Source organism: Sarcophilus harrisii, chromosome 1, assembly GCF_902635505.1.
Source record: "Sarcophilus harrisii chromosome 1, mSarHar1.11, whole genome shotgun sequence".
NCBI classification, from domain to species: Eukaryota; Metazoa; Chordata; class Mammalia; order Dasyuromorphia; family Dasyuridae; genus Sarcophilus; species Sarcophilus harrisii.
In genome coordinates, this window is record NC_045426.1 from 586,097,137 (window position 1) to 586,124,399 (window position 27,263).

A 27,263-nucleotide genomic window follows, 5' to 3' on the forward strand; every position below is an offset into this window, starting at 1 on the left:
TTGCCCAATTATAATTTTTAAAGAGTAATTTTCTTCAGTGAGCTTTTATAGTTTCTCTTTTTTCCCATTTGGCTAATTCTGCCTTTTAAGGATTTTTCATCAGTTGATTATTGTACCTCCTTTACTGTCTGACATAGTTTAAGATGTTATTTTCTTCATTGTGTGTGTGTGTGTGTGTGCGCACATTCTTGACTCTTGATCATTTCATTGCATTAGTCTCATGTTTTACTCAATTTCCCCTCTTCTTTCTGATTTTTAAAATCATTTTTATGCTATTCCAAGATTTTTTGGGGGGGTTTGAAACTATAATTACTTTAGAGGCTTTGAATATAGTTCTTTTGACTTTGATGTCTTCATTTGAGTTATTTTCTTGATCTTTGTCACCATAGTACCTTTCTGTAGTCAAGTTCTTTGTTGTTGTTTGCTTCTTTTTCCAGACTTTTAATTTTATATTAAAGTTTGGCTTTGCTCCCAGGGTGGAAATGGCACTGTTTAAGCTTAAAGTTTTTGTACTGCTGTTTTCAAAGCTACTTCTAGAGTTTTATTCATTTTCAATTTTTCCCAGGTGGTATGATCTAAGGAGTGGTATCGTCAGTGATCTGCTCACCTATGTTCTAGTCTGTGAAGTGCCACAAAAATTCTTTTCTACACTGTAACTATGACCAAGGTCCCTGATCCCTTATTGCTCCATACTCTATTGTGATAATGCTGTTTCTCTCTGTGAGACTATGATCCATACTCTATATGGGCAATGCAACAGAGTCCTATATTCACTGCTAGCAAAGGGTCCCCTGGAAACTCCTTCTGACCAGTTTTCTTATCCAGTTCCTATCTTTGGACTGAGAGCTTAGAAACTACCACTGTCAATTCAGCTGTTCCCATATCCTGCTACAGGTTTGCTTAGGGAATGTACTATTATGGATTGTGCTCTACTCTCACACAGTGAGACAGACTTTTACAGCTAATATTCTAAGTTGTTTTGGATTGATAAATTATTTCTCCTCATCTTTATGTTTGTTCTGATGCTCCAGAATTCATGTTGAAGCCTTATTTTATAATTGTTTGGAGGGACATTTGGGAAAGTTCAAGTGAATCTCTTTTACTCAGCATTCTCTCTGCATAAAAGGTCTCTGCAAAGCATAAGTATCCTTGATATTTGTTGAGATGTGATGAGGATTAAAATATGGCAATGGAAGACTATACCTAATTCAACAGAAAGAAAATATTTGCATATAGTGTTTAATAAGTGCCTTATTCATTCATGAGATAAGAAAAATAATCAGCTCTTCAGAGCAAAATTCTTTGTTTTCTTATAGTTTTATTTTTCTACTAGGGAAAATGGTTCTTGCATTGGAAAACATGGAACAAAAATAATTATGAGGAGTTGGAAACTTATGCTAGCACCTAACTTTCTTTAATAAACCACCAGGCCTGAAAAAAAATACTTTCCAGGGTACTGAAAGAATTTGTGAACATTATTACTAAACATTCCCTTCAATTAAATCATTGTTAATGGGAAAGATTTCACAGACTGGATGGATACATGTTTCCTTTTGAAAAGAGTAAGAAAGTTATCTTGACTTGATTCCCCAAGAAGTCAGTATTTGTTCATCAAAAACAAGTTATGCATAACTCTCATTTTTCCTTTTTTTGCTAAGATACTGAATTGCTGAATGATGAGAAAACCACAAATGTAGAATGCCTGAATTTCAGCAAGACAAATTTTATAAAACATCTCACAACGTCTTTGTGGACAAAATATAGAAATGTAACCTCAGTGATTTTAGAATTCAATTTCCAGTTTGTCAAAGACCAGCTCCAAAGAACAGTGATTAACATATTGATGTTATAACAGAAGAAGATATTGCCAGTGCTGTCATAGATCTCTGTGTTTGGTCCTGTTCTATTCCATAACTTAAATGAAGCCTTAAAAGCATACAGAATTAAATTTGTGGATTATAGGATCCTGATCCGAAATTAGTCTAACAGAGTAGAACAACATATAGATCTAATAAGATGGCTTTAATAGGGATAAGGGCAAAGTCCTAAATTTGGAAAAGAAAAATTAACTATACATGGGCAGATTTTGCTAGATCATGGTTCACAAAAATGATCTGGAAATTTTAATGCATTGCCAAATCAATATGGCTTAGCAATGTGACAAGACTGCCCAAAGAGTTAGTGTAATTTCAGATTTTAAAATTTAAAATTTAAAAAATCATAACTTCTAAAATAAAGCAGGTTTTTAATCACACTTTTCTCTGTCATGGTTACATCACAAAGAGACTGATATGCTTTAATATGACTAAGTCAGACTGATCTGGAGTTTGAATATGATAATAGGAGATGAAGAGTTTTGCTCTGCTTTGCCCACTTCAGAAATAACTAGTTTATTGTGCTTCATTTTGGGCACACAATTTTATGGAGGACATTCATAAGTAAGAAAGAATCTAGGATCAGGTGACTAGATGGTAAAAAACCTTGAGTATATGCCAAATGAATACTAATTTTTAGAAACTGGGCATATTAAAAGAAAACTTAAGGGAGTGTTCATAACTGTCTTCAACAATATGAAGAGTTTTAATATTAAAGGATTAAATTTGTTTTACCTAGTTCAATTCTGGTTCTAGAAGCCAGAACTAGCACACTGGATAGAATTTGCAAAGGTATAGCTTTAGGCTTTGTGTAAAGAAAAAATTTCTCAACAAATAGTCACAGAAAAGTGGAATGAGGTGCCTTGGGAGATAATTGTTACATCTTATTAGAAGTCTTCAAGTAAAAGCTGACTAACTTTTCTCAAACTTTGGAGTAAAATAGAATGTATTTGAGTTCTCTTTCAAATATGAGATTTTTGACTTAAAATTTTGCTGTACATGATAAAGATTAAAAGAAGAATTATCTTAAAAGGGCATTGGGGTTTGTTTTGTTTACCTCTGGAGTACAAATCTAGAACTAGTTAATAAAAGAGATAAAATTTGTGAACCAAATTGAATAAAGTGACAAGTTTTAAGGTCAATAAAAAATAAAAATTAATAGAACTGTCTAAAATGAAATAGGCAGGTGCAATAAACAGAGTGCCAGGCCTAGAGTTAGGAAAACCTGACTTCAAATCCAGTTTTAGACACTTAGAACCTTTGTAATCCTGAGCAAGTTATGTATCCCTGTTTGCCTCAGTTTTCTCACCTGTAAAATAAACTGGAAAATGAAATAGTATACCATTCTAGTAAATTTGCTAAGAAAACAGGGAGTTGAATATCAGTGAAATTACTGAACAACAACAAAAAAGAAATAGGTTACGTTCAGAGGTATCTATTCAACAATAGAAGAAAAACTTAAAATAGAGGCTATATGAATACTTGTTGAGCACGTTTTTCAGGGAATTCCTTTTCAGGTATGAGTTTCAATGGATGACCTCTGAAGTCCCTTTTAACTGAGAGATGCTATAATAAAAAAACAACAACAACACTTGTCTATTCTAGGACTAAGATGTAATATCAAGAAATAGAAAGAATTGTAATTACAGAGATTGTTTAGATTCTAGTCTTCAAACTACAGAATAACTTTTTGTAGTTCGATTTCTGTATTGCTTAGGGGTACCCTCATTTGCTCATGAGTCTCCCCAATTAGACTAGTCTAGGTTCAAGATATGCTATTGGTCTGCAAACACTCAAAAATTCTAGGTCATAAACTCCATTGAAACATTTTTTTGGTTTTCTATTTTTTAATCAGTAGAGCTAGTTCAAAGTAAAAACAAAATGAAATAGCACAGGTTGCTGTAAAATCGGGGAAGAAGTTATATCAATAGTTTATATAGCATAATAATAAGTTTATAATAGATTAGTGATCTGAATTAAATTAGTGATCTGCCATTTTTTAAAATTTATTTATTTTTTATTTAATTTAATAGCCTTTTATTTACAGGTTATATGTATGGGTAACTTTACAGCATTAACAATTGCCAAACCTCTTGTTCCAATTTTTCACCTCTTACCCCCCCTCCACTCCCCCAGATAGCAGGATGACCAGTAGATGCTAAATATATTAAAATATACACAATAAGTATACATGACCAAACCGTTATTTTGCTGTACAAAAAGTATCAGACTACGAAATATTGTACAATTAGCTCGTGAAGGAAATAAAAAATGCAGGTGGGCATAAATATAGGGATTGGGAATTCAATGTAATGGTTTTTAGTCATCTCCCAGAGTTCTTTCTTTGGGTGTAGCTGGTTCAGTTCATTACTGCTCTATTGGAAATGATTTGGTTGCTCTCATTGCTGAGGATGGCCAGGTCCATCAGAACTGGTCATCATATAGTATTGTTGTTGAAGTATATAATGATCTCCTGGACCTGCTCATTTCACTCAGCATCAGTTTGTGTAAGTCTCTCCAGGCCTTTCTGAAATCATCCTGTTGGCCATTTCTTACAGAACAATAATATTCCATAATATTCATATACCACAATTTATTCAGCCATTCTCCAACTGATGGGCATCCACTCAGTTTCCAGTTTCTAGCCACTACAAAGAGGGCTGCCACAAACATTCATGCAGATACAGGTCCCTTTCCCTTCTTTATGACGTGATCTGCCATTAAAAGACAATTAGAAAAGGACTATACTTTTTCATACTTATGGTTACATTTTTAACAGCATTTTGTGTTTTTAATAACATTCATATTTCTCAATATGCTCTGCCCTGCATCCCCAGAAAACTCTCTTTAAAAAAGAGTAAAAAGAGTTTATAAAACCAGTTCAACAAAATTAACTAATATATAAACTAAATTTTACATTGTATGCTATATTCTACACTCCTAGCACCCTATTACTGCAAATAAAGGAAGTGCATTTTTACATCTGTGATTTGGATCAAAATTTGATTGGTGACTATAATTTTTAAAATGACATTTCTACTGTGAGCTAACAGTGTTCAACAAATACAACTATTTCAATATGCAAAGAACAAGGGATAGATATTAAAATTGTTAGTAGAGATGTAAAAAGTAAATGTTATATATATTATATATATACATATATATATATATACACACACACACACAAATAGACATTTATATCAATATATATGAGACAGGTGACAGTGAGGGCAAAGGAAGGAAGGAGGAGACAATGTGGTATAGTGAATAGAGAGCAAGCCTCAAATAAGTCCTTATTCAATACTGCTTTTGTCCCACATTGGCTATATGACTTTTAACCTCTTCGGTGCTGAGATAATTCTTAAGCCATTACATTGCAGAAAAATTGCTGGCCTGTAGTGTTAGAGAGATTTTCTTAGTCTAAGTGTTCTCTATAAAATAACAAATCCATTGCTGTTGTTTCCATTTAGATAGTTGTAGTCATTTTTATGTGTTTCCTGGTTATGCTTACTTGCTCTCTACTAGTTAATAATTTTTTTTCAGGTAAAACACGTTTTCATATTAGCTATATTATGAAAGGAAACAGACAAAAATGAGAAAAATAAAGTTTTCTTAAAAATTTGCTTCCATATGTACTCAGAGTTTGTCAGTTCTCTGAAGTTGAATAGCATTTTTCATCATGGGTCTTTGTGATTGTCTTCGATTATTGCCTTGATCAGAATAACTAAGGCTTTAGTGTTCGCCGGGCTCTGGTCACTTCACTTTGCATTAGTTCATATAGATCTTTCCCAGGTTTTTTTTCTTCTTTTCTGAAACCGTCCTTTTTGTCATTTCTTATAGTACAATAACATTCCCTCATAAACATAAAACTCAACTTGTACAGCCATTCCCCAACTGATGCAAATCCCAACAATAACCAGTTCTTTGGCACCATAAAAAAAAGCTGTTATCTTTTTGAACAAATAGGTTCTTTCTACCTTTTTCAAAAAAAGTCTTCTAAATGCTTTTTTGTAATTTATTACATTTATTATTTTTTAAAGCTTAATAATATTCCATTCTATTTACAAGCTCAATTTTTAAAGCCATTCCTAAATAAGAGTAAATTTGTGTCCAGTTCTTTGTTGTTATAAAAAAACACTTCTATAATTATCAATATGAAAAAATCAGAGAATTATGTATAATAAGAACTGATGGGCAGTGAATTAAGGAGAACTATGGAAACTATACATGTATGTATATGTTAGTGTGTATATATATATATATATATATATGTGTGTGTGTATGTATATATGTGTGTGTGTATAAATATATATATATACACACACATACAAATGTATCTATACTGGACTACAATAATATAAATGTAAAATAACAAGAATTAAAGTGAATGGTTTACAATTATACTGACTAAGATTATATCTGAATAAGAGCTGAATAATGCAGCCTCTTCCTTCTTTAGAGAAGTGAGAGATTATGAGTGAGGAATAACATATATTATTAATATCCACTGATAAGTTTAGTTTTCTAAACTACTTTCCCCTCTTTTTTTTTTTTTTAATTTTTGTAGTAAGGGAAGTCTTGCTTGATATGGAAGGAATTATACACACGTATGTATATATGCACATGTATCAATATATATGCATATGTATACATAGGTGTATGTATACTTGCATGTGTTAGATGTGTATATACAAATACACACATACATGCAAACACAGGTCATCCTATTATGTTACAGTTTAGAAGCTTTCTGGATACATTTGGAGGCTACACATGGAGAGACCATGGGTAGCTAGGATACTTGCATAGAAATGCATGCAAATCATAACTCTAAAACTTCAAGGCTGTCACTGTTTTCTGATCTTGGCATTGTGCTTCCTCTTCTGGAACTGTCTTGTTGGTTTATGCTGAGATTTGCTTCTATTTGTTGATCCTAAGTTAACTGCTAGGCATGTTTCCCCTGGAACCAACATTTGGTTGGTAAACTTCTGTTTCTAGATTCTGACTTGAATTGGGAGTGCTTAGGTGGGGAGGTATCTCTCTCTCCCTCTAAGAGGAAGGATAGGTTTAACCATTAGCATAGATCCCAGAGACTCTGAAGTTCTGCTCCTTTTAGAGAGGCAAACATTTTAAATATCTAATTTCAGTTAGGAAAACCCTTCCTCTTTTTCTAGAAAAGGAGGTCTCTTAGTTCATAATACAACTTTTCTATTAATATATACTTTTTCTTTTTTTTGGTGGGGGGGAGAGATTCTTAGAACACAGAACAGTCAGCCAGCTAAGTAATGCTTAGACACATCTATTATATCTTTCAAGCAAAATTTTGTCTGGAATTTCACACTCAATTCTTTGTTTCAAATTCTTGTCTATTTTTCACATATGTGTTCAGCAACAAGCCATCCAGGCTATGATCCGCATTTTACTTGCTCCCTATCTCTAACAATTTAGTTTCTTCTAAAACTGCTAACTCATGTTTCCATGCCACATAATCCATAATTCCCTAAATGTAGCCTCCAAATTTAAATGAAAGTCACAGCCAAAATAATTCTTGTAAAGACAGAAAATCAAAAAATTTTATTATATATGGCTGTCTGTTAAAAGTTACCATAGACATTTCAAATTGGGAAGAAAAAAAAAAAGGAAAGCCTTTGCATTTGAAGCCTGAAGCCTCAGGAGCAATTGCTGACTCTGTTACTTTTTTTTTTATTAGCTTTGCAACACTGTATAAGGCACTTTAGCTCATATTGTTTCTGCACTAATATAATAGTTACAATATACTGTATACAGAGTTGTTCTGAGGATTAAAGGAAATAACAAATGCAAATATTCTGTACATTTTAAGGTGACTATATGAATACCATGGTTTACTATATTTCTCTGTCTCTTAATTTTTGAAATAACCTAAAATAGAAAATTTTAGAATTCCTTATGATGAATATCTATAACTTCCATAATTATGTATGTGATATTTTAATTTTAAAATAGCACCACTAATTCAAATAAACAAACACACTAACCATATAATTTTCAAAGAAATTCTTAACATTTTAATTATTTATAACCTACAAAATAGATTATTTTCTAAATTCTGGGATTTTGGGAGGCTAGTTATGTGATCTTAAATAACTGTTCTAAAATTCCACCAGTTACAGAGAACATTTATTATAGCCAAGTAAGTTGGCTTATATAATTTCATTAGAAATATTAAAGGAGAAATAGTCACGCTAAAGTTAGATTTATGCTACAGAACTGATTATTGTTTTTATCTTTGTCTTTTTTATTATGTACTTTTTCTGTTGTCTGTTGCAAGAAATATAAAGAAAAAAGGAAAATTCAACTTTGTTCATAATAAAAACTATCCTTTTTCAGTTATGTAAACTAAATAAGTCCAGGCCCCTGAAATGTACAGGACATAGATCTTTATTTTCTTCTGCTCATAATAAGGCAATATGATTGAGGGGAGGGGAAGTAGAAGACTATAATTTTCACTGAATTTACTCATGCTTCTTTATTTTAGACAATTTCTATCCAAATTTATGGTGTTCTATTTTTCCATTCAAAAGTTAAAGAAGTGGTGTGTATGTGCACATATTGTAATTTTTCCTTATAGAAATATTAAATATTGCATTTATTTAATACTGAAGAAGCAAGAAATAAGCCAAATACTTTTTAAAAAAAATCTGAGTGAGGGTGTAAAAATGGAGACAATCATTAAAAAAATGCCTGCATTTTAAGTAAAAACAGATTTAAAACAAAATCTATAACGCAAGTATTTCTTTTTAAGCTTATGATTATATAAATGATCTAGAGTATATAATTTAAATATAAATTAAAGCTAAAATTCTTTTCATGACATATGAATAAAAATTCTGTCTTATAGAGAAAATATTGAAATATATACCATACCAACTGCTCAGCAGATCCATATTTTAAGTTCATTTAAAGTTTTCCAACAAGAACAGATTAATCTAGATATATGACTGAGTTTCACAGTTTATCTTTCATTTTTATCAATTCTTTCTCTTTTTAACCATTTACCTAATCTCCTGACATGGTTTTCAATATTACAATAACTAAAATTATAAAATGATTTAAAATTTTGATTACTCAAAGATTTTGTCATTGGTAAACCATTATTTAATACCAAAATGGTCTGTAATAACCTCTGGAATATAAAATTACTTCATTTAGCATGAAAAATATCTGAAGTAATAAGCTAAAATATTTTCCTTTCCCTTTCTCAAAGCATCTAGTATATGTGGTTTTAGTCTACTTATGATTATTCTTATTTTCAAATTCATTATATTCATATGTTACATATACATGACAATTTCTTTTAAAAAATTTTTTTAGATGTGTAGTACACTGTTCTGAGTTGATCAAAGACATACATACATCATAGCTTACTTTTCATGTATTACATCCCTCTATAGTCTTAGCTTTCTCTTGGTAGCTACAGAGTGCTACAGAGAAAGGGTCTAAAATCAGATAGTATTACATGAACTTAAAATGTTTATTATGTCTTTGTCTGTCCTTTCACCTTTTCCTTTACTGCACTCTCTTGTCTGTCTGACTCTCACAGGAGACATGGATTACAACTGGTTGGACCATACGTCTTGGCATAGCAGTGAGGCATCCCCAATGTCTTTGGTGAGACATGTGGAGCCTTACCATTTGTTTCCTTTATCATTTCATTTTTCCTTTGTTTTATTTACACCTTTGCATGTTTTCTTTTTTGTTTCCTTTTTTTATCCCACACCTTTTAGGGGACAGTCAAAAGGGAAAAAGAAAAACTAGTGAGCAGGCAGTTTTGTCCGACTCTAACACCAGGTCTGAGAGACAAAAGAAAATGGTGTCCTTTGGTGGCCACTCTTTGGAAGAGGACTTGGAATGGTCTGAGCCTCAGATTAAGGACTCTGGGGTAGATACCTGTAGTAGCACGACTCTAAACGAGGAGCATAGCCATAGCGATAAGGTACTGACTGAGATTGTGGAGCCTGCCTTTTAACTTGCTCATTTTGGTCTTCGTTTGCTCTCTGTCACTCATTAAAACAATACATAACATAAAAGATGGGGTGTTCTCAGAGACAATGTAGTATTTCTTAAGGTGCAGAAAAGAAAAACAAAACCAAAAACTCCTGCTTGCTTGGCTGTTTTTTTTTTCTTCCCACTGTTTGGCAGCACAAGAAACAAAACAAAACAAAACAAAAAACAAAACAAAACAAAACAGGAACAAAAGGATGGTTTTATGATCTGATTGAATGAAAGGAATTTGTATGGTTACTATAACCTACAAAGTAAGTAAAAAGTTTTGATTGGCTTATTTAATTATGTATAATGTTGCTTGGGATGAATTTAAATTATTAATAGTTTTGAATCCCAGGTAAAAGAGAAATTTGCATAAAAAGTTGTTTTTCTTTTTTCCCTTTCACTGTCATTTTGTTCTTTTATTTAACTGCCATAGCATTTTTTTTTTTTTGGTGCAGCCTTATTAATGCTAGAACCATTGCCACCTGCTTTGGTATTTGTTGTTTTTGCTTTTAGTTAGTAGGAATTGGGTCTATCATCTTTAACATATGTATGTAATTGTTTGGAACTTGCCTTTTGCCTTCCAATTTTGCATGAATATGAGCATGAACCTTTTGGATAATTGTGAAATTAATATGACTGCACAAAGCACCTGATTCACTATTCATCATGTAATCTATAATGGTATAGGACATTATTCATAAAGTTCTAGCAGAAGGGAAATTAATTACTAATGTTTTGAAGATCAGTTAACACTTTCAGGACATTCTTGGGTGAATTGGATAAGCAATATACCAATTAGATCTAGAGATCTAAAAAAATCAGTGCACTTTCAAAAAATTATTGCTTTAACTCTAGTCTTACTATTAAATTTGACTCAATTATTTTCTGTGCCAATGAAAATAGAAATTTGTACAGAGTATTGTTTTTATATAGTCATAGTGTTTGAACCTAGAAAGACACTTTTGCCCTTAACATTTGTTTGAATTATAGTATTTTCTTAAGAATGATTTGTAATTTTATTAATTTGCCCTATTAGTTGTAAAATAACAAGACCATTTATATTTTTTAAAAAATTTGTTACATGAGATAAAACATATATTTATAGCAACTTTAATTTCTTAGAAGTTCACCATTTTTGCTTTGTGAATTTTAATCTTTTTTATATCTCGTTGAACCACATTATATACATATGTGTAATGTACATATAGATATATGTATTTATTTAATATCTTAAATATAGTATCCTACATCAGACACACTTAGAATCAGGAAACATTGAGATTTTATTCTGATGCGATCTTTAAATAAATTGAAGGTTGTGGCAAATTTTTAATTATTATTTTTAAGACTAAAAAGGTATTTGTGCACTCATAAGGCTTTTATGACATTCTAAAATGTAATAAGCATTAAATGTGAACCTTTGTCTTGAAATAATTTTAACATTTTAATGCATTATTTTAGCACCCTGTTACTTGGCAGCCATCCAAAGATGGAGATCGTTTGATTGGTTGTATTTTATTAAACAAGCGCCTGAAAGATGGAAGTGTCCCCAGAGATTCAGGAGCGATGCTTGGATTGAAGGTTAGTAATAAAAAAATACAATTATTTTAATGAGATGCTCCTTTGTCATGAAATGCTTGTTTTCTTTCACTGTATTAGTGGGAAAATAAAAGATGTCAGTTTGTCTTGTTTTATTTTCTTTGCTTTAAGTAGTTTATAAGTATTTGTTCAAAATTTCTTTTTACCAGAGATAGTATTTAAAAGTTCCATGCCTCTTAATGTCTCATTTAAATACTATTAATGCACTTCAACTTTTAAAAATGTGTTTTACATTAAAAGTGAATAAGTTAATTCTTTTTGACATAAGTTGTTCACTCAAGTCTGAATATTTTGGTGACATATACCTTTATGTATTAATACATTAATATAATTTTGAAAAAATTTTGTTTTATACATATTTTATATATTTATATTCATATGCTTTTTACTTCATATAGAGTTCAAATTTAGTTTCAGTTTTGGTCAATTTAGTTTAGTTTATGTCAATCGCAAAAAAAAAATTATTATAACTCCTTTTAAGCATTTTATTGTTTATATTACTGTAAAAGCTAATAAAGCAAAAAAATTAAAATGCATATATGTATATACATAACCTTAAGTTTTACATTAAGTTTGAAAACATTACATGATATTTCTCATTTCTATTTTCTTTGCAAGTATTCATGGTCATTTGGAAATGATTTTTCTTTCATCACTGTACATTAAAAAATAACAAATGTTTGTAAGAAGTAATTCTTTCTGAAACATATACTGTGTTCATTTAAGTAAACGTTTCACTTACTTGAATTAAATAAAACTTTTATAATAGTTTATTCCTGATTTAAGACATTTAGAAATATGTACAACTTTTGGAAAATAATAATGTATTTCTAGGGTGTTTAATTTCAGTAGTGGGACTAATATATATGAGCATTTGACATTGGGCAGACATAAACACGAGGGCAAAAGGTATTATTCTCATTATTCTCTTATTCTATGACAGTCTAGGAGCTCTCTGGACAGACTTGGAAGAGATCTTGTTAGCAAGTTGTTAGTGGCATTAAACTAGAGAGTCTGAATGGTGATTATGAGTCGGCATATTAAAGAGTGTCAGAATCTCACAGATGTTGATGGTTGTTCAAAGGCCCCTAAGGACTTCTTAATCAGAATGCCTTGGAACATCAACAGGGTGCTGTGATTCAAAAAGAATGAATGGGAACTAGATTAAGTGTTTGTGCAAATTCTGCACATTAAGATTGGTATCATCTCTATTTTCTTGTGGCTTCTTATAAATTCTATGTGTGGAGCCAAAAGTAATACTTAACAATAGTAATAACTATAACTAGCATTTACATAGCACTTTAAGAATTGCCAAGCACTTTACAAATAATTCACTTTATCTTCACAACAACCTGGGAGGCAGATATTATTTTTATTTTTGTAGATAAGGAAATAGTCGCAGATGGAGAAGTAATTTTCCTAGAATCATATAACTAGTGAGTGGATGAGAGAGGATTTGAACTCTGGTTTTCCTTATGCCAGGCCTAATACTTTATCTGTTTTGCCGTTTAACTCCCCCCATCCTATCTCTGTAAATATAAGACATAATTTATTAGTATTACTTCTAATTTTTATTAGTAATCATCAGCATCATCACAGGTAATTATTATACTGCGAATATGAGAATAGTGCTCTCTGGAGAGTCCTTTTCTTATCTTTCTGTAGGCTATAGGATCATTATTGGAACTTCCTGGGATGATACTGGCTCAGGATCATTTTAGGTATTTCCTCCCTTTAGAAGTAGAGCACATCTTTTGGAAAGGAAAATAAAATCTACTTTAAACAAATGGATGAAAGTAATAGAAATACTTGATTTTAAAAATAATGTATCCTTTAAATAAAATTACATTATAAAGGCTTTGTGGTTGTTCAATTGTCCAATTGTATCTGACTTTTTTTTTTCTTTATCTATTTTGAGGTATTCTTAGCAAAGTTATTGGCATGACTGACATGCATTTCCTTTTCCAGATCATTTCACAGATGAATTAAGACAAGATTAAATAATTTCCAGTAAATTTCTGACACTAGATTTGAACTCAAGAAGATGAGCCTTCCTGATTCCAAGCCTAGGACTCTATTTACTAGATAGTTTAGTTTTTATTCAAAATTAATTTAATTTAAAGGATGCATTTTCAGAAACAGAATAGCTAATTGACATTCACTTGAATTTTCAACATTATTCATCCTAACAATAATCCTATTATAAAACTTTCTTCTTTCAAATAGGTTGTAGGAGGAAAGATGACTGAATCAGGTCGACTCTGTGCATTTATTACCAAAGTTAAAAAAGGAAGTTTAGCTGATACAGTGGGACATCTTAGACCAGGTATGTTTGTACCATGAATTGTTTGTTGGAGATCTTGGACTTGAAAAATATGAAAATATAGTAGTTTAGAATGTGATTTGATTAGTAGTGAAATGCTCACTCAAGTTTCATACAAATCTTCAATCACTAATGAGATTATTACTAGGATTTTACTAAATCACACTTTGTATAAAATTTTAAAATGAGAGTGTTTTTCATTTTTAGATATTATGCTTGTGTTAGCTAATGTTCCCCTTCAGTTCATAATACTATTCTATCATAAATTCTGGTTTATGGGAGAAAATAAATTTTTGTAGGAAATTTGGCAAATTTATAGTTTAAAAAAAGGCAAAATCTGTGGGAAATCCTCAAATCTCTCTCTTTTACACACACACATTTATCTGTATACATATATGTGTCTATATAGACACATGCTCTAAACACACACTCAAATTTTTACACAAATACAAATTTTGATTTTTATGAAGTCTAGCATTTTATATGAATATAATACAATACATAATAATACATACAATGCAATGATATTATAGATATTTTATCCTAATGTTCCTTTTCTGTTGTTGCTTATTTCATATAAAACTGTCTTTTGTTCATAAATTTGCTAATTCTCCTAGCCAGTCATATTTTAAGTCACTGGAATTATTCTATGCTATTTTCCCCCCATAGTTTTATTTTTTTTCTTTTGGTCCTGGGTAGTTCCATGGCACCAGGGAATCATTTATGTTTTGAATTAAATTCGTGAGGTTAGTTGTTCCTTCTAAGATTATTCCTGCTGCAAACTACAGGTGATGAAGTATTAGAATGGAATGGAAGGCTACTCCAGGGAGCTACATTTGAGGAAGTTTACAATATCATTCTAGAATCTAAACCAGAACCACAAGTGGAACTTGTAGTTTCAAGGCCTATTGGGTAAGTTGTTTTTCCATTACTTTAAATTTCCAATAATGGTACAGTTTAATATTCTCTGTATTCTGCAACAATAAATTTTTAAAAATTCTCTATCTCCTACATAAAGAATCCAAAATATTGTTTCAGTTATGTCCAAAAAAATATTGAATTTTATAAAGAGTATGTCACACTAACACACACATTCTCTCTGTCTCTCTGTATCTCTCTCTGTCTCTGTCTCTCTGTCTCTCTCTCTCTGTTTCTCTCTCTCTCTCTCTCAGTCTCTCTCTCTCAGTTTCTTTCTCACTCTCTCTCATCTCTTACCTGCCTTTATTCAGGGAACTCCTCCTATCAGCTGATTCTTTATTTGGATTCATTTCCTAATAATATATAATCTCCCACCTTGTCTCTTCCTCCTCTCCAATATATTAAATCCCAGACTACCAAAATTAACTTCAACCTCTTCCTTATCAGAGATAAATGAAAGTGTAGTAGACTGTTTCACATGGTAATACGTTTCACCTAATTTTGCCTTCAATTAAACAGGACATGATCCCATTTTGGGCTTATTATGGAGGTGTCTGTGTATATGAGTTGGATTAAAAGACCTCTGAAGTCCCTTCCAACTCTTGTGTTTTGCAAAAGTAAATTCCTCAATGGTTAGGCTTGTATTACAGTTCTTTCTCCATCTTTAGCCTCAAAAGAATATTATTTATGTAAAACAATTAGAATTATGTGAGGATAGCTGAAGACATCTTCAACATTATCACCATAAAAATATGTTCTTGCATATGAAACCATGTAAAGATAGCTTTATAAAAATTGTTCTTATCCTATTAGTAGTTTATAAGCCAAGACAGATGAAGATAATATAAGCAATGACTAAATGTCATACAACTTACATAAAAAAGTAGAGAGCTATAATTATTTTGTCATTCAATAGGCATTTATTAGCTATTGTGTGAAGAGAATATATAATTAATCAGTATTAATAAAAACAAGGGGAATATAAGATTCAGGGTAGAAATTTTTTTTAAAAATTAAGGTTAAAGCCCTATTGCCCTAATGTATGTATGTATATATATGTATTTATTTTTGCTGAGGCAATTGGGGTTAAGTGACTTGCCCAGGGTCACAGAGCTAGGAAGTATTAAGTTTCTGAGACCAGATTTGAACTCAGGTCTTCCTGAGTTCAGAACCGGTACTCTGTCCACTGAGCCACCTAGTTGCCTCCCCCTCTGCCTGCACATTCTTTAAACATTAGAATTCTACCAACCTGAACCTGGAATGAAGATAAATCACTTAGTTCTACTGAAGTGTCCTATTTTGCTAACCTCTGACATGCCAATAGTTTATGATAATAAAGTGGTATTTTGAGGTTTGAATTTCCAATCTTTAATGGATCTACGCTATGGTATGATTTTTATATAATTATTTCTGTCATTTTTATATTTTATTAAATATTTTGGAATATTTATTCACATTATTGTAAACTGCTATAACTGACCTAGAGACTTATTACATGATTCATTAAACCAATTGTCTAAATCTAAGCTCAAGCAAAAATGTCCTTAATTATTTTTTGCACAGAAGAGATGGGAACTTTTCAAATAGAACATACATTACTCACAATACACACACACACACAAACACACACACATACACACACACATACACATGTCAGTCCAAAATGTGCATCATGTTTAAATTTTTATCCTAAAGTATGGCTTAATTTAGTAAAAAAAAAAGTCAATAAATTCTTAGTGAATCTTACTAAACTGTCTTTTGATATATTTGATTAACTGAACTAGTGATAGTACATATCTAAGGGCTACTTATTTGATATTTATTATGTGATAAACCATGAACCATGTATGCACAAATTCATAAATTTATAATTTATAAACACTCAAACTATTTAATAATTTAATTATAGAGTTAAGTATTTTATTATTGGCCAAGATATTACTTATATCAATGTTTGAAAAAGTTTCCTACTTTTTCCTTTTTCATTCTTTCAGAGACATCCCGAGAATCCCTGATAGTACACATGCACAACTGGAATCCAGTAAGTTTCATTTTTTAAAGTGAAAATATAATGGATTTCATAATAAATAAATTCAATAATATTCTCTATTTTTATAATAGTACAATGTGATAATTTAATACAAACTAATACAATTACAACAAATATTTAAATATTGTACCATGGTGGAAAACAAGAAAAAAAAATTAAATGATTAATTTTGCCATTAAAATATTTGTGGTTCACTTATTTCAGTCCTCCAACTCTTTGTAACCCTATTTGGAGATTTTTCTATCAAAGATACTGGAGCAATTTACCATTTCCTGCTGCAGCTCATTTTACAGATGAGGGAACTGAGGCAGACAGAGTTATGTGATTTGCCCAAAGTCACACAGGTTGTAATTGTCTGAAACTGCATTGATAAGTAGTAAAACTCCAGTCCTTCATTACCCCTGTAAACTTTGGCAAGTCACTTAAACTCACTGAGCTTTTGTTTACACATCTGAAAATTAGGGAATTTGGATTAGAAGGCTTCAAAGATTCCTTCTAGTTTTAAATTTGCTATCCTAAATCTCCCAATTCATTTGCGTTTTAGACAGTAGCCTAGGGCACTGTGTGGTTAGGTAAACCACCAAATGAACTGAATTAACATTGATTTGTTATGGTAGAAATGTTCTCATGCATTCATGTTCTATTTGACAAAACATGATAGGGTCTCAGCAAATGTTTTCTAATTGAATGCTCCTGGGACAGCAACTGTGAATCTGTAAAGCTCTAAGGCAATGGAGTTACAGAGCCCTGTCTACAGAGCACTCATTCTGAGATTCATTATAATGGTGAACTTTAAAAATGTCACAACCTTTAAAACATTGTAATAGGCATTTTGTATGAAATTTATAATTTCAAAGTTGCACTGTTAAATATAAATGAAAAGTTGCTGTTTCTACTCTAAAGGCAAAATTATAATTTCAGGCTCTAGCTCATTTGAATCTCAAAAAATGGATCGTCCTTCCATTTCTGTTACTTCTCCTATGAGTCCTGGAATGTTGAGGGATGTTCCACAATTCCTGTCTGGACAACTTTCAGTATGTACTCACTGAAATAATTTTTTCTTGCTTTTTAAAATGCTTTTAAATATGATACTATTCTAGAAGAAGACATTCTGGCTAAAATATGACTTTTTGTGAATATAACTTTAGGTTTTCATTTAAAGGTCATTACACTTCCCCCTACCTCCTATTTCTTGGTTCAAATGAAAAAATAACTTTATTTAACCTAGATTCTTTGGAATTTAGAGAGTTCTAACTTTTCTTTTTCTGTATTTAAGCCTTTTGTCTCCTACTGTCATAACATTTAGGGTCATGGTCTTTTGTTCTCTATTCCATGGTAGCCAAGCCTTATCCTCAGACATATAAAGGAGGCAAAATGTTATATTATGTAAAGACCTTATTTGAGCTAAAGGAATCTGTTATGCATTCATCCTTCTTTATCTCTAAAAAAATTCTATGAATTTTAGAATATTGGTAGGTTATATTTATAATTGTATATTTGTAAAGGAATTTTAGATTGTTTTCCAAATTAATGAAGCATAGGAATGAATAGAGAAAAGTTTTTAATATATTACTAATTCCATGATATATGTTTATGCTCTTTCTAACATATCACATTACATGGTAATTCTAAAAAAAAATTGAAAATTTCAGATATACACTTTTATTTTCTAATCAGAAAACCTTTGAATGTTTCATCCTTTTAAAGCATAATGCTTCATTACATGTTGTATCAATATTATTTATACTGTTTTAGAGTATTGTTTTTATAATGATTTAAACTGTTTTGAAGAATCAGAAATTGAAATTCAGCTTATATTTTCAAAATTCACACATCAAATTGTACAGTGTTTTCAGTAAAATTCTATATAATACTTTAAGAGAAATAATGCTATTATTTTGTTTTTAACTTATGAAAGCGTTAATAAAAATAAGTCATTTGCTTTTTAAAATCACACTCATAAATTTAAAAAAATCAAAAAAATCATAAATATGAAAATAAACCATAAAAAAATCATTTTGATGGGCTGATTTATAGTCTAATATGTATACATTTGCTGTTCTATTTTAAAAGTAGATGGATTCTTGCTGATATTGATATGCTTCTCCCTCCCCCTCACACTCTCTATCATTTTCTTCTATAAGCAAAATGTCCTTTTTATTTTTCATATTAATGGTGTATGTCCTAGTTTCCTTTATAAGCTGTATCTAATTATTCTTAAATGTGATCTGGCAAAATGGAAGAATTGATATAGTCACAAGCACTGATTCAGGGGAGAGGAAAGAAGGAAAAAGAATAACAGTTATGTAGTAGGTATTATAAGTCAGCCACTGCACTAAGTGCTGTTTTATAAATATGATCTCATCTGATCGTCACAAAAATGCTATAAGATAGCCATTACTATTACCCCAATTTTATACTTGAGAAAACTAAGGCAAACAGTAGTTAAGTGCTTTCCCTAGGTCACACAGTTAGTATTTGCAACTAGATTTATACTCAGTTCTTGATTCTAAGCCTACATTTCTATTCCACGTGCCACCAATTACCTCATATATGATTGTATATGTTCATGTGATTCTTCTGTCTTAAGACCGTATCAAATTTCCTATATTGCAAGTGTAACACATTCAAATTCCTGATCTTTAAAAGAGACTGAATGAGGCCAATGAATAAACTTTTCCTATCCTTTGAAGAATATGAAGTAAATGATATTTTAATAAATCACTAGAATGTTCAGGTCAAATGTATAATTCAGGGAAATATTTCACCCTTACCTCAAAGTTCTTTATAATATGACTAAAGATCAAGAAAACTAAGACTGGAAAACTTAGAAAGCAACATTTAAACTCCCTTAAGTATATAGATTTCAAATTTATTTTCTCAAAGTTATCATAAAAGCTGGTTTAAAATCCATGGGATCTTTGTTTGAAAATGAGTGTCAATATCATATCCTTATTATTTGAAAGCAGTATGTTTTGTTTTCAAGCCTTTACTAATTATGCTAGATATCTTTCTTCCATTTACTAATGTTTCTGAAATTAATTTGGGCCATCCTTTTGCATCCAAGAGAACAATATATTTATATAGCAATATATTTACCTAAATAAAGAGGTATAAGAATCTCTCTCATCCTAACTTCAATATTTTCTTTTCTGGGAAGCCTTAGATCGATAATACTATGCTAGTTATGCTCTAGGTATGTATATGCTGAGAAAAGGGGAATCTTAGGCATATGTGATATATAGATAGTATGTTACCATTACAAAAGAAACTCCCTTTCCTTCTATTATGCTACACCTCCCTGTCAGTGACATTTAACTTAATGTCACTAAATCTGTCAGGTTATAATTATACTTTGTACATAGACAGAACCAATTCTTTCATCTTGTATATTTATTATCTTAACAGTAATTTATACCAAGTTTATTGCTGCTATTTAACTCCTAGAGGGTCAAAATAACAAAAAGAACAACAACCAAAAAAAAAAAAAACTTCCACCAACACAGAATGTTTTCATCTTCAATTACTATTTAACTCCCTTAGGGTCCAGTGCACATCAGCTAAATTACATGTTAATCTATTCACTTATAGAAAATTGTTTTTGCTAATTTTTCTTTTTTGCTTCCTTATTTTTTTCTTTTCATTTGGGTTTCTCAATATAAGTACTTTTCTCTATAAAAAAATGCCATTTTAGAACTTTAGACCATACAATTAGATGAGGTAGTGTTCAGTTTGTTTTTAGATTACATTGAAGAGAAATACACAACCTTCTTACGCTTTTCAAAATTGAGAATATACAGCTCTGACTTAGTATTAGATTAAATAGACCAAACTCATATTTATTGAATGTAATAGTTCATTTTATTTGTGGTTGATTTTTTATTTGAGTTTTTGTATTTTAGAAAATTTTCTTTCATTTCTCATTCTTTGTTTATACATAACTATTTGTATGCATCCTTTCAAAGGACATAGCTGAATGAAGAATATATGTCCTCTCTTACACTTTATTTTTCTTTTTTTTAAAAACCAAAGTTGTCATAGAACTTTGAATCTATTTGTTTCATTTCTGGTATTTCAACAATGGTACATGAAAGGAATATTTTGGATACTACACTGCAGTGAATAGTAGGAAATGATCTTCAAATATGGGAAAATAACCAAAGCATACAAAGCCAAATTTTACATTTGTAGCAATCAAAAAGTCATACTCATTATGCATAAAGTGGATCAACATACATAACTAACAATGGTCAATTATACTTCATTTTTTTGTGTGTTTTCAGTTTTTAAAATACTACATCATATGCCTATTTAACATTATTTAAAGTTTAGTTTCAAATAAATGTATGTTTCAGAAGATATCAGTGGGTTGACTTCGGGAAGTTACATGTATTAATGGGGAATTGGTACTATCTTTACCTTTTTGAAGCTAGTAAAAAAAATTGTGTTCATTTAATGAGAAAGCAGTTTCTTTTTAAGTATTCAGAGATTTTCTTGCATAGCCTTCCCAACTCTAATATTCCTGGTACTTTTTTTGTAAACCAAGAGAACCGAAGGAAAAGGTAAGAGAGCCCATCTTCCCCTGATATTTAATCATTAGCTACATCGTGTGCCAATCACTTAATCTTCCTGGTCCTTTTTAGTCTCTTATACTGTGAAATGGGGATTGGATTAGATAATCCCTGAGATCTTCCTTAATTCTAGATCTGTATATGAGAAGGGAATATTATTCCAGTTTTTTTCCTATTCTGTCACTTTCTCACCAAACTTTACTAAATGTTGAGATTCATTTCCAATTAATAAATAACCGAGCTACTGAAACAAGATTATTAATATTTCTTATCTCTTTTACTACTTCACACATAAAATGGAATATGGCTTACTCTAGAGGGATATTACATTTATTTGTGAGGCATAGAGAAAGACAGAGAGACACACATAGAGACTGAGAGAGAGAGGGAGAAGAGAGAGACAAATAGAGAGGAAAAAGAGGAGAGAAAAAAATGGAGAGAGAGGAGAGAGATGAAAGACAGAGACAGAAAGAAAGAAACAGAGATAAAGAGAGACAGGAGAAAGAGACAAAGAGACAGAGAGACAAAAGCAGAGACAGACATATATGGAGAAAAGCACAGAGAGACAGACACACGGACATAGAGATTGTGATTTTTTTCAGGTGATCAAAAGTATTTACATTTAAGACTTCCTTTCTTTTCATACTTCTAGTTTTATTTTTCATGTTTAGTGCTTATCCACCTTTGATTTAAGGGGAAAAGAACCACTCAATTGTTTCTTCCCAGTACATTGCTCCTCTCTGTCCTCAGGTTATTACTTTGTATATGGAAAATTAAGAGAAGCATAAAATGAGTTGAAAGATACATCAGGAGCTACTGAACAAAAATTGTATAATGAGTGCTCATTTGCTCTTCTTCAGTGCTACTCAGTATAAAGGAGTAGTTTATTTCTTTATTTTGACCAGGAAAAAACACATATATTTTCTGGTTAGATGATGTATTTTTTACTTGTTTCAAATTAGATAAAATGATAAAAAAAAAGTGGAAATTATGTGGATAAAACTTTTTTTTAAACATTATCCTAAGAATATGTAGTTGAATGAACATAAGAAGTTAGGTCACCTGAATTTGATGTGTGATTATTGGTTATTTACATTCTCTAGGCCTTGGATTTTTCATATGTAAGATGGGGATATTGCTTAATATCTACATATTTTCAGAATTATCATAAGTTCAAAGGAAAAAATAAATATGAACATTTTTGTCATCATATGATAAACACTCAAGGTTTGGAAATACATAAAATGCTTATCTAGTCTGAATGTTAGCAATTATTTTCTTTTAGATGAATAGCGGTAAAATAAAAATGTTTTAAATTATTTTCGAACTGGAAGCTGATGGAGATAAGAATAATTTAATAAAAACCACTAATACAATTGAATTATAGACATATTTTATAGTCTTTGATGATTCTATTAGTACTTAATTTTTAGGTCTGACTCATTCTGAAAACAATGGCTATCATGGATTGTTTTTACTAATATATCTATTACCCATTTTCCATCCAGTTTTTCTTTAGTTTTGCCTATTGTTCTCCAGTTTTGTCAATGATTTCTTCTGTTTAGTTCATCTGAAGGTTAAATTTTTAATTTCTTCATATTTCATTTCTAAGGCTCGGCTTTTATTATCCATTTGAAACTTTATGTTCAGAAAGTTCATACCTGAATATTATTTCTCATTTACTCTAATTTATGTTACTTTATTGAATGTGATTTTTAAAATCTATTTCAAGTAAATTAAAGTTTTTATATCCTAGCATTTTTTGGCCAATTTTAATTTACACATTCCATTAGAATATTTAAATTTAAATATATATTGTAAAGGGGATGATTATTTTTAAGGTTATAGTAGTGTCTGTTGGTTTTTACTTTTGGTCTTTTAGTTCCAGCGTGTTGTCCTTTTTGGTTTTGTTTTATTGCTTTTTTCTTTAATTTTGCTTACCAGAGCCAAAGCCTTAGTAGAAGAACAACGCCTTTTGTTCCTAGGGTTCAGGTAAAGGCCTTGTCTGCCTGATAGAAACTAAAATTGTGCTTAAAAGTTTATTTATTTGTTAATTTTTGGAAAATGCATTGTAGGAAAATGTTATTGTTTTGGTATGTTGCTTTAACCCATATCATCTACTGAGCAGCTTGTAAAGTTCTGCATGGGGGTTGAAATATTGAATTTAATTTAAAGAGACAACCGGCTATAAGTTTTGTTATTGAGTTTATTCTGTATTCTGTATTTAAACTTGGGCTCCAGAAGTATTTAGATTAAAGATTACACCCACAAATGTACCCAAGTTAATATAGTAAAAGAAATGGCTAATTTTGTGCTGTTGATCTTTGACCTTATTACACTAAGGTTGCTGTCTCTTTAAATCATTCATTAGTATTTATATTAGTATAAAATTGCATTTTCCAATTAATAGCTCTCTGAGTAGAAGATTGGCAAATAAATTTGTACTTGAACAAAAATATGAATTGTGATCATATATATACACGTATATATGAGGCATGTATTAAATGTTCAAATAATAAAAATATTATATAATCTTAAAATATATTTTTGTTATATGTCATTGATAACATTTATTTTTGGTAATATTTTGGTACACGTTATTTGCCTCTTTTCATTAGGAAATGATTAAGTAGTAGATTAACTGAAATGTAGGTTTTACTAATATGTCAGTGCTTATCTTGCTTTGCTGCATGATTTTCTTTTTGTTTTGAATATTATATTAAAATATTTTTACTTATTAAATAATTTCTTGTTTGTATTAAACTAAATGAATTTACTCCTGTTGTGCAGGTACTACTTAAAATATTTTTAAATGTTATTGTGATTAAGCTATGATGATGATTCTAAGTTCATATTAAAAATAACATTCTTGGCTAAAACACCAAGAACAAATAAATTTATATTCATTAAGATATGTTGATTTATTTTTTTAAATCAAGAAACTATTTTAATACATTATTTAGAGGCACAGTCTCAAAATTTAAGTACAAGTTAAAATAATATAAAGAAAATTATATCATCTTACTAATGCAAGTTGGATAGCTATTAAAACTTCAATGCAAATATTTAAAAATGCAATTGAAATAAAAATACATAATTTTAGAAAATTCTGAATAAAAATAATTACATTATTCATGAAATAAAATATTTCACATAGAAGTCGATTTTTAAAAATAATTAATGAGTTGAATTTGTTAAATGCTAAAATAAAGTTAAAAAAATTTAAAGATCAAATACAATTTCTGTTTTAATAAAACTAATGGTATTAATGATGTGAATAATTACTATTTTACATATGAAAATATGTAGGAAAGTGATATAAATTTAAATTTTGATACATATATTTTATTCACATAAAATATATTTTATTATATTGAAATATATTTTAAATTCCTACCTGCTAAAGATTTTAAAGGAGATAAAAGTTACATTTATAGAAATTTAAGCACTAGAGTCTCAGCTTGCAAAATTTCTTAAAGCTATTAAATTGGCTGTATTCAGTTTAGCTTTTATTTCTTCAGCTAGGAGGTTTATTTTAAATGTGTACATCTAGTTTTTGCAGTATCATTGTAATAAATACTCAGCTCAGTGGTCAGAGAAACCAAAAGATGGGGCTTTCATATCATCTGAAATCAATGGAAATGAGGAAAGCCCTATTTCCCAATCATTGCTGTATTTAATTTAGAAGATCAAATGATGTCATTAATTGGTTTTGTCAACATAAGGCAGGAACAAAAATTTTCTATAGATTGAAGGATAAAAGCCTATCTCACTCTTTAACCTCATGAAGAAACACAAGCATCACTCTGGGTCTTTTTTTCCTATGTATTTTATTTGCTTCTGAATATTCATCTATACTACATACGTATATATTTCTGACCTACTGTCATAAGGCACAACATTATTTTAAAATTTAACATTCTAACATAGATTTTTTTTTAGACTTTGGTCAGGATTTGTTTTATTACATATAATCCAACACAAACTACCACATGAGAAACTAATGCATGATATTGTTTATCCTGGACAAGCATTATTCTTTATTTACCACAATCTACGTAGCCCCAATTTTCTATATCTTTTGGAGCTATATGTAGAGAGAAATTTAGGTTAGAGAGAATAGATGCTAATGAATGACATGTGGCATTTCTTCTTGTTCCTTAGGTCATTACCCTTTTCCCCAAATTCTGCTTCCCTCTTAATTTCTGAGATAGGGACTAAAATAAAGTACAGTTCTGAGTCAAAACCTGTAATTGATTCTTGCTGCCACAACTAATGGACCAGATTCAAACAGAAGAAGGCTAATGTTATAACTCGATACAAATGGATTCAACACTAAGTAATGACTTGCCAATTTCTGACCTTGTACTTATGTACTTATTATTTCAAGGTTCCTCATCTGAAATGAAGGAAATATTCCTGTAGCATTCTAAGTCAGTAACAAATGTATTTTTCAACAAAAATGAAATTTATGTCCTGAAAAACTATATTTTAATTTTAGGGTCTGATAACATAGGGGCATTCATTGCATGAAACTTCTATTTAATGCCACTTTAAATTTTTGAATTGTTTTCCATGTAATAACCCAAAATATTTCTAAAAATTCCTTTTGAATTTTGTGAACAGGTTACCAATGTAGAATACAGAAACATTCCTTTTGCTGCTACTAAGCTGAGATGTGGCACAATTTAGATAAATTTTACCCTTGGAATAGTAATATAACTTTTTAAAGTTATACAAAAACAAGTATTTAATCAGAAATCTAAGCATATTCTAAATTACTTTTAGAAACAAAATTCTAAGTAATTTGCATAAACTTCAAAATAAATTATGCTGTTTGATATATACAAATTGACAATTTTAGTACATTGAAGTTATTATAGCATATCCTTTCATTTTTTCCAACATAACTTGCTAATGGAACAGTATAATTTGAATCTGTGCTAATCTAAAAGTAAGTTGTAAGGTGGAAAGATGAACTTGGTAGGTGGGGTTACAAACATTATGCTATCTTATTAAAAATAAGGACGGATTAATGTTTTGTGTTTTGTTTTGTTTTGTTTTCCTTTTCAGATAAAACTATGGTATGATAAAGTTGGTCATCAATTGATAGTTACAATTCTGGGAGCAAAGGATCTCCCTTCCAGGGAAGATGGGAGACCACGGAATCCCTATGTCAAAATTTACTTTCTTCCGGATAGAAGGTAGGAACAAGAGAAAAAATAAAGTATTTCTAAAAACAAGCACAAAAGATATAATTTTTAAAAAATGTGTTACAAAGGCTGTCTTTTTTGTTTGTTTATTAAGATACATAATAGGCTGATTCTATATAGAATATTTATATAACTTGAGACAGCCAAAAATTAAAATACATTGTACATAATTTCATCATCATTATGAACTTTCTCCATGAACATTGTCTTTAATGCCTCCATAATTTTGTAGAGGAGATGAAGACTGAAGCTGTAATAGGTTACACAACTTGCTCACTACTATATAACTACTGCATATTAGAAGTGAGCCTTGAATCAAAGTCTGACTCCCAAGTTTAGCACTTTTCCCACCAAGGCATACTTCTTTTTAAGCAATACATATGTACACAAATTAATCAAGATGTAATAATTAAGTGTCTGCTCTGTTCAAAATAATTGTGCTAGGCACTAGGGTTACAAAAAGTTTCCTGCCCTTAAAAAATCTTTGAGTGTATTAAAAGAGGCAACATATACACAATGCATATAAAATAGATATATAAACATAGTTGTGCATGTATAAAAAAGACACTGGCAGCTGTGGGGTCATAAATGTAGTTTCATGTAGTAAGCCAAGCTGAATCATAATTCATTAGGAAAATTTAAAAGTTTTTAGTGAACACTCTGCACTCTTTTCCCACATGAACT

General features: G+C 30.3%; 1 protein-coding gene across 36 annotated transcripts in view; it reads left to right on the top strand.

Moving 5' to 3' along the window:
- The window catches only part of RIMS2 (regulating synaptic membrane exocytosis 2), a 775,594-nt gene that overhangs the window by 386,404 nt on the left and 361,927 nt on the right, over positions 1-27,263 (top strand). For 17 of the 36 annotated variants that reach the window (XM_031947103.1, XM_031947100.1, XM_031947089.1 and 14 more), the window contains 7 exons: positions 9,457-9,524; positions 11,367-11,486; positions 13,731-13,830; positions 14,616-14,739; positions 16,740-16,786; positions 17,717-17,829; positions 26,440-26,570. In XM_031947103.1, coding sequence (XP_031802963.1) covers positions 9,457-9,524; positions 11,367-11,486; positions 13,731-13,830; positions 14,616-14,739; positions 16,740-16,786; positions 17,717-17,829; positions 26,440-26,570 — 703 coding nt within the window. Of the gene's footprint in view, positions 1-9,456; positions 9,525-9,640; positions 9,850-11,366; positions 11,487-13,730; positions 13,831-14,615; positions 14,740-16,739; positions 16,787-17,716; positions 17,830-23,310; positions 23,359-26,439; positions 26,571-27,263 lie in introns of all 36 variants that reach the window. The other 19 variants (XM_031947102.1, XM_031947099.1, XM_031947101.1 and 16 more) reach the window with 3 other exon arrangements.